The sequence below is a fragment of the Aptenodytes forsteri genome, unplaced genomic scaffold (assembly GCF_000699145.1).
Source record: "Aptenodytes forsteri isolate BGI_AS27 unplaced genomic scaffold, ASM69914v1 Scaffold139, whole genome shotgun sequence".
NCBI classification, from domain to species: Eukaryota; Metazoa; Chordata; class Aves; order Sphenisciformes; family Spheniscidae; genus Aptenodytes; species Aptenodytes forsteri.
This window is the reverse complement of record NW_008794414.1, coordinates 254,327-266,722: the sequence shown is the minus strand read 5'-3', so window position 1 is coordinate 266,722 and position 12,396 is coordinate 254,327. Positions and strand designations below refer to the sequence as shown.

The 12,396-nt window shown below is 40.5% G+C and overlaps 1 protein-coding gene across 1 annotated transcript in view; it reads left to right on the top strand.

Annotated features, from left to right (window-relative positions):
- The window catches only part of CHD7 (chromodomain helicase DNA binding protein 7), a 91,289-nt gene extending 82,897 nt beyond the window's left edge, over positions 1 to 8,392 (top strand). The window contains exons 30-37 of the mRNA XM_009289234.2: positions 3 to 680; positions 1,092 to 1,252; positions 2,844 to 3,071; positions 3,308 to 3,751; positions 4,343 to 4,564; positions 4,982 to 5,122; positions 5,601 to 5,705; positions 6,501 to 8,392. Coding sequence (XP_009287509.1) covers positions 3 to 680; positions 1,092 to 1,252; positions 2,844 to 3,071; positions 3,308 to 3,751; positions 4,343 to 4,564; positions 4,982 to 5,122; positions 5,601 to 5,705; positions 6,501 to 7,454 — 2,933 coding nt within the window. The 3' untranslated portion in view covers positions 7,455 to 8,392. The remainder of the gene's footprint in view (positions 1 to 2; positions 681 to 1,091; positions 1,253 to 2,843; positions 3,072 to 3,307; positions 3,752 to 4,342; positions 4,565 to 4,981; positions 5,123 to 5,600; positions 5,706 to 6,500) is intronic.
- The last annotated feature ends 4,004 nt before the right edge of the window (positions 8,393 to 12,396 follow it).

The window sequence follows — 12,396 nt, the reverse complement described above, 5'->3', positions numbered from 1 at the left end:
AGAACCGCCTGATCTTTCCACTATGATTGAGCCGATCACAGAAGAGCGTGCTTCTAGAACTTTATATCGCATAGAACTGTTGCGGAAAATCCGTGAACAGGTTCTCCATCACCCGCAGTTGGGGGAGAGGCTAAAACTTTGCCAACCAAGCTTGGACCTGCCAGAGTGGTGGGAGTGTGGTAAACATGACAAAGACTTACTGGTTGGTGCTGCTAAACATGGAGTCAGTAGGACAGATTATCACATTCTGAATGATCCTGAACTCTCTTTTCTTGAGGCTCACAAAAACTTTGCTCAAAACAGAGGGACAGGTAATGCAAATATTGTCTCTTCTGTAAACCCTCTGGGTGCTGGCTGCAGTCAAACACCACCTATTGTCCTATCCACACCAGTACAAGAAGAAAAGACTACAGAACAAACAGAGTCTAAAGTTGAAGGGTCTGAAAATCCAGCAGCCAAAGAAAAGTCTGATATCAAAGAGGAGACAGATATTACAGATAAGGACACTAAACCGGACTGTGATGCTGAGGCTGAGCCTGGCTCTGTTAAATGTGAATTGAAAGACATAGAAATGAGTACAGACGTAGACCCAAAATCTATTTCTGAGAAAGGTTCAGAAGAAGACGAAGAGGAGAAACTGGATGATGATGATAAATCAGAAGAATCCTCCCAACCTGAAGGTAACGTGTTGGTCACATAAATTCCGTGTGCTTAGCATGAGCACCACAGCTGTTGTAACTTGTGCCAGCTGGTAAGTGGCACACATGGAGCCATTATGGAGCTCGGGATGGGCTACATGTAGCAGTTCCTCTGCCCTTCTGCATATCAGGTGGCTAGATAAGCTTTCATAAAAACCATCCAGCATCAGCAGCATATTCCCCCACAAGGGGATGGTTTCCAAGATAGCTTACTGAGCCAATAAGCACGGTGTCTGTGCCAAATGCAGAAGGCTAAGGCTCTGCTGTAGTAATTACTGAACAAAAGCCTGAGTTAGAAATGTTGCGTCAAGCCTGGTTGTCTTTATCTAGTTGGGTTGACATTGGGTGGTTGGGAACTTTTGTAGTTAATGCCTGGTCATGGTTGTTATTCAGCAGGAGCAGTTTCTCAGGGTAAGAATTTTGATGAAGAAAGCAATGCCTCTATGAGTACCGCAAGGGATGAAACACGTGATGGATTCTACATGGAAGATGGGGATCCCTCTGTGGTTCAGCTGCTTCATGAGAGAACGTTTGCCTTCTCTTTCTGGCCTAAGGTTGGTTAGACATAGAATGGCATGTGTCTTTTTCAATACAGATAAAATATGGGAAATGCATTTGCAAAATAACAGAGCTCTGTACGATTCTGCACTTCTAGAGGGCAAGGGACTTTTTTCTATGAATGATTTGTGGAATAGTGTTTTATGCTTCAATTTCATACAAATTAGCAGAGGAAATGAAAGGAATCACTTTACTGTAAATAGTGTCATTTAGTAAAACAACAAACCTACTGACAGACATGAGTTCTTATAGGCTCCATAACTGTACGTCAGCAGAATCACACCTCGCACCTTTTGATGGAAGCGAACTTACGATTTTGAATTATGGATTTTGTCTGCAGAGCAATCTGCAGTGTTAAGAGCAGAGATTTTGTAAAATCACCTTTTTTATTTTGGGGTGAGGAGACTGTAGAGAAGAGTATTGGTGACCTACATGATCTAAGCCATTATGTAATGTTGACAGATGTAATTGTACTAAGGAATCCTGCAAACATAAGCAGCAGTTTTAGATAGGATAAAGTTATATCTTATTTTGGTAACAATGCAGAAAATTATCTAATATAAAATGTTTTTAAAAATATGAAACCGTAACCTCATAATAAATCCATCCATAATTTACTACTCTCCTTTGCAGTAAGGGGAGAGAGAGGGGGCAGGGCGGGGGGACCTTGCTCTTAATAGGCTTATTCCTGGGGAAAGCAAGTAGTCTGCTGCAGCTGCTGAGATTTGCGAGTGGCTTTTGCACTGTTTTGCTGTTCAGGAAGCTAACTGATGCTCATATTCCCTAACCAGCAGTATTTCTCATATTTGGGAGGTTTCTACTACTTCAGGCAGGCTAGCATAGAATGTGCTTGAATACCGAAATGGAAAAAATGAAATGATACTCATCTTACTTGCTTTCAGCATGTATTTTGGAAACATACACTAAAATATTATTCCAGTCATAGTGTAAAAATAAACCAAAAAATCCTTCATCTGTATAGGTTCAGCATAAGTAGACTAATAAACATAATTAGAGATTTTTAGTGTACACGCTTCAGTGAAATTTGAAGTGATAATGGGCATGGAATGAAAATTGACATTCATTAGATGTCCCTAGGTTGGTGCCCGTTTCATAATGTTGAACTTTATTAATAGTGACGCTAATGAGGATCCACTTCCTAGGACAGAATTGGAGATCCAGCCTCTTGGATCTCGAGAACTGCAGCTTTAAGATATTGATTGCAGATGTTTTGATTTTCCCATCCTAACTGTTGATTTTACTAACTACTGAAGTTTTGCAGTGTAAAACAATAGTGAGTCTCTGTTAAATTTGTCAGTTAGTACATTGTCGTATGGAAAACTTGGTCTGTCTTCCTCCTTCCCCCCAATATAGATGCAGCTTTTAAATTCTAGCGATGTTTTATTCTACAAAATTGTCTGTGTATTAGCTTCTTGTAAGGCTTATCGGTTTATCCTGACCTGCAAGAATAGTTGTTTTTGAATGTATTTCTTAAGCTTTGGAAGCTGGACTGTGTCATTATACTCACTTGAGTTTAAAAGGCGACTTTCACACTGAAGGTTCATTACGGACTTTTCCTTTATGCAGGACCGAGTAATGATCAACCGATTAGACAACATCTGTGAAGCAGTGCTGAAAGGGAAGTGGCCAGTAAATAGGCGCCAGATGTTTGATTTCCAGGGGCTCATACCTGGGTATACTCCAACAGCTGTGGACAGCCCTCTACAAAAAAGGAGCTTTGCAGAGCTCTCCATGGTTGGTCAAGCCAGCGTCAGTGGCAGTGAAGATATCACTGCTTCTCCTCAGTTATCAAAGGCAAGGCTGCATCTTTCTTTCTTACATAAAACATTTTATCTTGCATGTGCTTCTTTTGCATAATAGAAAAAAACCAAAAAATAGCATTTCTTTAAATAAAATAGGAAAAATAGCAAAGTGTTTCTTTGAATAAAATCAAGGCTTTGTTTTCAGAGTTATATGTTTGGACTTTTATTTTAAATGCAGCATAGAAAACAGAGCTTTGCTAATGTTTGGAAATGCTCATTTTTCATTAGGAAGATGCACTCAATTTATCGGTTCCACGTCAGAGGAGGAGGAGACGAAGAAAGATTGAAATTGAGGCTGAGAGAGCTGCCAAGAGGAGAAATCTTATGGAAATGGTTGCCCAGTTACGTGAGTCTCAGGTGGTCTCAGAAAATGGACAAGAAAAGGTTGTAGATTTATCAAAGGCCTCACGAGAGGCAACAAGTTCTACCTCAAATTTTTCATCTGTTACTTCAAAGTTTATCTTGCCTAATGTCTCCACGCCCGTGTCTGATGCCTTTAAAACTCAAATGGAGCTGCTGCAAGCAGGTCTTTCACGCACACCCACAAGGCATCTACTAAATGGCTCTTTAATAGATGGAGAACCACCCATGAAGAGGAGGAGAGGAAGGAGGAAAAATGTAGAAGGGCTTGATCTGTTATTTATGAGCAACAAACGGACATCATTGACTGTAGTAAGACAGCAACCTTTTTGTCTCATATTTGTTCTTCTGTGTCTAGTACTTTCTGAATGTGAGTTTAAAGTGATGTTATACTCTCCCTAATAGTAATGTACAGTTTTTACCCAACCAGCTTTTTCTTTGTGTTTAGAGCTGTTATTTATTTTTGACCCAAACAAAATGGTGTTCATATCGTTCATATCAAGTTTTTACTCTAGCAAATTGTGGCCGAGTTTTAAGTAGCTTGTACTTTTAAAAAGACTTTTTTTTTTTTTACAAAACATAATATATTTATAATAATATACATTTTGAGGCTTAAGTATGTTTTTCTTGCTGTGTAGAAAAGGGAAGGTCTTGGGGGCCATTAACTGGAAATGCCCGAAAACTGCTCTGTCTTCAGCTGTATGTTCTTAAATGTTCAAGGATGCTAAATTTACAAAATTCCCTAATGTAACAGTATTGCTTTACATAGTATGAATATTTAAACCCCATTAACTCTTGCGTATGCAAAATCTCCTTGCGCATTTAGCTTCAGTCCCTGAAATCATTTCTCCCAGGTAACTTTTCCCTTGAAGTGAGAATTAATACAGGTGTTAATATTTTCAGGAGGATGCAGAAGTGACCAAAGCTTTTGAAGAAGATATGGAAGCCCTACCAGCAAGGAACATTCCATCTCCTGGTCAACTGGACCCAGACACTCGCATCCCTGTAATCAACCTAGAGGATGGGACCAGGCTGGTGGGAGAGGATGCTCCTAAAAACAAGGATTTAGTTGAATGGCTTAAATTGCATCCTACTTACACTGTAGATATGCCAAGTTATGTACCAGTAAGTATGTGATTCTAAAAGCATTGCTGTGTTCTGTTAACACAGAAGTTAGTTTTACAGACGTCAAAATGAATTTCCTCACATTGGGCGTAGTCATTGGATTTTGTAACTGTTGGTTTTCAGTAGAGGTTTTCTCTTTAGCCACACTTAATATAGTATCTAAACACCCAAGTGGCACTGGGGTATATGGGTTGCTTTTCCTTTCTTAATATTTGTATATAACAATGTGTTAAAACAGTGTTGGTGTCAAGTTCTGCAGAATTTCTTCATCTGATAAGAAAAAAATCTTTTCTCAGATAATCTGAGGGTTAAGTAATTGTCCCCTTCTTAAAATTGTTGTGAGAAGGGGTTCCATGATTGCTGATTTTCGCCAAGAAAATGAAAAACTAAAAAGCAATACATTTCTCTTCTTTCCAGAAGAGTGCAGATGTGCTGTTTTCCCCATTTCAGAAGCCGAAACAAAAACGACACAGATGTCGAAACCCTAATAAACTGGATATAAACACCTTGACAGGAGAAGAAAGGGTACCTGTTGTAAATAAGCGAAATGGAAAGAAGGTAAAAATTAAGTTAGTTCAGTGGAGGTCTTTAATAATGTCTTTGCATGTGGAAAGCAGGTTTTCTACTCCAAGCTTCTTTTTAAAAGTTTAATAATTTGGCACCGGCGGTTACTCTTACTGGAATGTACCACCCAGTTCCTTTAATTCCTTCTTTGCTCTTCTGATATGTTCATATTAATCACTTGAGTAAATAACTCTTACTTTTTGAAACTATATAGCACATTTTTTCCTTATATCAGATATGTATTTCATTACTAGCCCTGCCTAAGCTGTAGCATTTTACTATATTTTTTCAAAACATGATCTTCTCAATTCTAGTATCATTAGCTGGTTTCCATGCAGTTTTCCACAGTCTGAACTGAAAGTCTTTACTGCCATCCTTCAGACATGAAAGTGCACAGATAGAAAATGTCCATATAAATAGTTGTTTGTTTTGTTGGGTTTTTTTAAAGTATTAACCTTGTCTTTTGCATTAGATGGGTGGAGCTATGGCCCCTCCAATGAAGGACTTGCCAAGATGGCTGGAAGAAAATCCTGAATTTGCTGTTGCTCCAGATTGGACTGACATTGTAAAACAGTCTGTAAGTGAAACTCTCGTTCCATGCTTCACTGCAGATTATAGCACGGAAAAGTTGAAGGCTGTGTAAATTGATTATTAAGTCTTTATCTCATAGCTGGTTTTGAGCTGAGGAGATTGTAGTGTCTGGGTGGGAGTTACCCAGTTTGGGGGGGGGGATATGGTGATAGGAGGCTGCTGCAGAATGGGATTTGAAGTACACTCGAAAAATCAGCTACAGTAAGGCAGCCTTCAGCATTTGTTTTGCGTTATTTTTTTCTTATAAGCAACAATCCTCAATAAACGCAGGTATTCATACATTAGGAAGTATTAAGAAAATATTTGTCATATTCATAACAAAAATAGAATTCATCATCTTGGTAACAGCATGAAAGGATTAGGTTTTCTGCCTTTTCTTTTACAGCAGTTGTTTGACAATAAAGGGTACAATTCTGCAAATACTCATTTTAATAAAATATTACTGTACTTAAGTTCGGTATGAAGTACAAAGGTATAAACTCGTAACTGCAGTATATCAGGGTGTGTTTTTTTAACGAAGCTACAGAGTTTCAGCATGTGTTGTTTTACTGTTGCGTTTAAATGTAAAAAATCTGTGACGCTGCTTTCTTCAGTTTTTCTTACATGTTCTACTGCCATTCACTTCGGTAGCTAGCTAGTCACGATTTGCCAGGGTTGAAAAACAAACCACTTTCGGAGTATGTTGAAATCCCTTCTGTTTCTTCCATCCTCATCAGTTAACTGCTGAAAGCTATAAAAGCTAATCAAGAATAAAGCTTGTTTTTTCGCATCCCCTTTTCAGGGTTTTGTTCCAGAGTCCATGTTTGACCGTCTTCTCACTGGACCTGTTGTGAGGGAGGAAGGAGCAAGCAGAAGAGGAAGAAGGCCAAAAAGTGAAATTGCCAAAGCAGCTGCAGCAGCTGCTGCTGTAGCATCAACTTCGGGAATCAACCCACTACTAATGAACAGTCTGTTTGCTGGAATGGACCTCACAAGCCTCCAGAACCTACAGAACCTGCAGTCTCTCCAGCTTGCAGGCCTCATGGGCTTCCCGCCAGGGCTAGCAACAGCTGCTGCCGCGGGGGGGGATGCTAAAAATCCGGCTGCCATGTTGCCTCTGATGTTGCCAGGGATGGCAGGATTGCCCAATATGTTTGGACTAGGCGGATTGTTGAATAACCCGATAACGGCTACTACTGGAAATGCCACTACTGCTTCCGGTCAAGGAGAGACTGAGGATGGCGCTTCAAAAGCTGAAGAGAAGAAAAATGAGAATGAAGAGGAGAACAAAGACTCTGAGAAAAGCACAGACACTGTTTCTGCTACTGACTCTGCGAATGGATCTGTCAGTGCTGCTACTGCGGCGACTACCGCCACTGCCACCACTACCACCACCACCAACACTGGATTGCCCACAAACCCTCTGGCCTTCAATCCTTTCCTGCTGTCTACCATGGCTCCTGGCCTCTTCTATCCATCTATGTTTCTACCTCCAGGACTGGGAGGATTGACTCTGCCCGGTTTCCCAGCACTCGCAGGACTTCAGAACACAGTGGGCTCCAGCGAAGAGAAGGCTACTGACAAAACTGAAGGAACTGCCTTTAAAGATGAAGAAAATCTCGAAGGCAGTGATGCAGAGGAGAGCCTTGATAAAACTGCAGATTCCTCCGTTTTAGAAGATGAAATAGCACAGGGTGAAGAATTAGACTCACTTGATGGGGGGGAAGAAATAGAAAACAATGAAAATGATGAATAACCAGTACCAGTTACAGTTAAAGTGTTTTAAACTTTTGACAAGTGGTAGTCCTACTGTTTACACTCACAGTTAATGTCCATACTTAGTTTTTATAAGCTGTTCTGTAACATAGTGTAGCAAAAAAAAAAAAGTTCAAGTCATGTTATACAGATGTGTCAAAAGGTATCTTGGTCATTAAGTATTGTGCAGTGCATTATTTATTATCCCTAGGAGAGATGAAATTTGAGAGGTGATCATGTCTTTTTAAGGAAATTGACATAATGCTCTGCTTTTTTTTTCTTTTGGTACCATTGGTATTATGAATTAAGCAGCAATTTGTAATCAAGTGGCACTAATAGAAGGAAGTGCTGCTTAAAGGAAGGATGAAGTTATATATTTAATTTTTTTATTTTTATTTTTTTTTTGCTGTGAAGGTCAAGATGAAATTTACCATACATATCGTACTCGCGCTTCATTTTGACTGTATGGGAGTTCACCCGCTCACATGCGCGCACACACCCACACACACACTCTCTCTCTGACAATCTTCATGATAGTGTGAATGTCTCTGTCTTGAGACGCAGCAATAATAAGGCAGCTGTTGAATGTGAAGAGTACCTTTTGGAAATTAACCCGCGGAGAAGGTTCTTACAGGATAAAGCTACAGTTTAATCGTCTCGTGATCTTGTAATGCACTGGTATAAACAAAAAGAAAAAAATCAGGTACCTTTTTTAAATTAAAGGACTTTGTTACTTTAGCCACAAAGCTAAACAGCATTACCTCAACTCTAAACTAGCCTTGAAGTTTACAGACATGACTTTGTAAATGTATTGTTTTTCTTTGTTGTGATGTCTTTTTATTTTTTTTTTTCTTTGGAAACTGCTATCATGTAAGATAAGATGTAAATTGCTGCCAACTGTAGTAATGATGCTTTTAATAAAAGTGACCCATGATATGCAGAGATGTAATTATAGAATGTAGTGTTTAGGGACATCACAACTGGTGTTCGCTTTCTGTATTTGCATTGTGGCTTTTTTATAGCGTTTTTCTGCTATATTCTTTATAGATTAGTGGCTGTAAATGCTGAACTGATTGTCTTCAAGGGACTAGGCAGGAAGAGAAACCTTGAATTACCTTCATATTTTCCACTCTAAGTAACTCTACAGAAATGCACACTAAAAACCCTACTTTACTCCTTCAAAGGGGCATGAGAGACTGAGAATACTTTAAAATGTGTTCAGCATGTGATAATGTGGTACACTAAAGAACAAAAGGGCAAAAGAAAAATGAGGCTTTAATAGGCACAATATCTAGGTCATTTATCCTTGGTTAATGGGTAGAAAAACACAATGCTGTAGTGACAGCAAGGGATACAAAGGCTCTGTGGTATCCTGTAGACCAGAGCTTGTGATGCCAGAAACCACTGTGTCAAACAACCTACATGAAACTAAAACTGACCCACTTTTCATAAAACCCAGTGTCTCTTCTGGAGAGCTACCGATTTGTACCCTTTTGTGACCTTTTGATATTCGAGATAATGTACCATTTGAGAACTTCTGTTTTCACAGTGTTGTCACCTTGACACACGCGCACACACACACCCATCTTGAGAGAGAGGATAAAAGGTTAGATTTTCAGTGGAGTACATGAAAAATTAGCTATTTGAGTAGCCAGCTGTGGGTGGACCCCCGTCTCAGGACTAATTTACCTGTGCTTTTGGAATGCCGGAGAGCTGCAAAGCTCGCTCTCATGTCCACTGTGAATTTGGACGAGAGCTCAAATGGACAAGTATTGCAAGGCCAAAATTCGGTCCTGAGGGGGACATATGAAAAGGGGTGAACTTGGCCTGAAAAGAACGTTTCATGAACGATGAAAGTAGATGAGAAATGAAGGCTTAGGAAGTGAATTTTGTGTGAATGAATCACAGGCACGCACTGTTGAAATGAATAGATGTCAGGATGTCTTGTAGTGCCACTTAAATAGATCATACGGAGTTAATGAAGGTCAGGAAGGATTCCTCCCGCCATGTACATCGCTGAACAGTTGACGAGGTGTGTTATTCCTGCCTCTTTCTAAAACATCACACACAGAAGTGGGAGGCTGAAAGCCAAGCTATGTTAACTTGATCAGGTGTGTTACATACTCTGTTGAATTCGTTTGAGCTGTATTTAAGTTGTTTAAATGCCTTGTGTCTTATTTTTTCTCCTACCTATAGAATTCCCGCTGTAAAAGTTGGTAGGTGCTTCACGTTGTGTGTATTCCACATACTGGTACCAAATACCCTTTTTTTTTTTTTTTTTAAATTCAGTTTTACAATTCCCAGCAAAGATTTACACAGACTAATGATATCCCTTGGGAGGGCCCTTTTTAATTGGCAAGACTAGAAATTATATTGTTAAATGCCACACTAACCCCCTTCCTCTGTCGAAATGAGGGGGAAATTCTGGTAACCACCTATTTCTGCCTATAGGTTTTTGGCACGGAAACATCCAAGTAATGGTGTAGGGTGTCCAAGGGACAAATAAGTGACTCGTACCCCTATATTATAAGCGTTTCTCCATAACAGTATTACTCATCTGCCTTTCCTAATCAAAAAAACCCCGAAACTAGAGAACTGTTGCAACAGAACACATGCCATGGTAATCGGGGAGCCTCCATACTCTGAATGTGCTTTCCAAACAACCTTGCTTCCTACAGGCCAAACACACCGCTCACCTGTTGAAAAGAAGGTGACATTCGATTTTTGGAAGGGATATGGGCCCCTGGTATGAAAAATGAAGTGGGGGGATTGCCATCTAATGTCCAAGAAATGTATTACATGAAAATATGAAGGTTTTTCTTTGATCTGACACAGAGTTTTTACATGTTAATTATTGCAAAGATTCTTACGGAGTTTTAAAGTGTGTCTAAATGAATAAAAGCTTACGTGAGTAAGATGTTTAGATCAGATACTATTCTGCACTTGATTCACATCTGGAGCACCCTTTCTGTCTGTCTCGATGAGAAGCCGCCTTTTGCCACCAGCCATGTTTTGCTGGACCTCCTAATGGTCGCAGAAATGTTAATGGGGGTATCAAGGAGTACAAGTGACTTGTTGTTGTTGTTGCTTTCAAGAAGAAAGTATCTGTGTCAAAGTACAGCCATGGTCTGCATGCTAACAGCCTTTTCTGTGTGCGTGGTGTGCCATCCTGCCAAGAGAAACAACAACAACAACAAATCTGTTCAGGCTATTAAAGACGTATTTTTTTAAGAACTTGTAAAGGAAGTCTTACGGACTTACTTTGCAAACCTGGACTGTAAAGGAGAACTGGTTCAAGTACGAGTGTTGAAAACTGTCACTGATGAAATAGCGGACGAACCCCTAAACTAGTCCCAAGTTATCTTCTGTCAGCTTCGGTCTCTTGCTTCATATCAATGTCAAATGTCAAAGTGTACTGCTCATTGGAATAACACACGCTTCTTCAGTTGAGGACCTTTGCCATTTACTGCAGCAAAATAAGCGCTTTTTCATTTGAGGGAGGCTTAAGATTTGGGGGGGGGGGGGGGAGGTAATCGATTGTATTTCTAGTATTAAGCTTCCCACTGAATTTCGTATTGCATACAAAACTGCTTGGGACGTTTAGGACTCCAGTTGCTCTGCACCACAGGTTTCAGCTACCTCTGAATCCTTAATGTCGGGGCTGGGGGTCCAGTAATGTCGGGGCATCTGAGGGCTCTCGGTCCTGCTGCCTCCAATCTCTTCCCTGGGTGCCTGAAAGGTGCCAGCCCGCGAACGTTTTCTGACTCCGCTTGATGGGAGAGAGCGCTGGCTGCAGGTTTTGCTGCGTGTGCTGTATAAATAACCTGTTTGTACCCCTCTGTGGCTTCAAGTGATGATGCCTTGGAGGGACCTGAAGTTGGCTTCTTACATAGAGAGATGATGTTTCAGGCATCCATTCTAATCACTAGCTTGAGTCAGCTGCTCTGAGGAAAATACGTGAAGGAAATGAAATTTTAAGGATTGACAGTTGCTGTGATCAAAGCTTGATGGGAGTTTTGGAAGCAATCAAACCTCTTTCCGAATGTAAGGTGAATGTGCCAGCTCAGTCTGCATGCAGCTTTAGGTAATAGATTTGATGCAAAACAGCAAATATTTAGGGTAACATGAACTATAGTGCAAAAATATTTTTTCTAAAGGGGGATATGAATGGTTTTGTTTTTCCAGCTTTTATAGATTGCTGTCAGCAGTGGTAAAACCATCAAATCTTAATAGTTTGAGCTATTTGTGTTGCAGTAGCTCAATGCTGGTGGTTTCCAGTCTGTTACTTGTACTCCCTCAGTCTTATCTTAAAAAATTTAGGTATCGGTGATAGCTGCAAGTCAGAGACTTGATTAAATCCTGGTAATTGTAGTCTACGTTACAAACAAAAATCCAACCCACCCATTCAGAAAGTTTGCTCGGAGTATGTAGATGCAGGCATTGTTAATCGGGGTCTCACTGCAGAAGCTCCTTTTTTCTTTTAGTTCCTACTTTTTATACGTTAGCCTTATTAACCTAAGGGGCAATATAGAGACGTTGAACCATGGATTCATCAATCTTTCGGGCAGTTGCATCCATAAACCGAATGGCGGGCAAACTGTAAGCTTTAGAATGTCTAGTAATGGTGTGCTCTGCGGGTGAAGAGCAGTCAGCTCTGATGCCAGAACTTTTGCAGCTCTTCTCTTCTTGGACGGTGCTTTGACCTTGCAGTTTTTGGGAAGTCCCGGGAACCTGTGGGTCTTGCAGGCGTAGGCGTTGGGAGCAGCAGCCGCCTGGCCTGTGGTATCGGTCTCCTCCCACAGGGCTTCTGCTATTGTTGGGCCCAGAGAAGGATTTGCATATCTGTGAGCGCAGAGCTAATGTTCGCTCCCTCCACTCAGAGGCCCTGCAAGGAAACTCCATGATCCTTCCCTTTTTCCACCCCCCCCTCTTTTTTTTTTTTT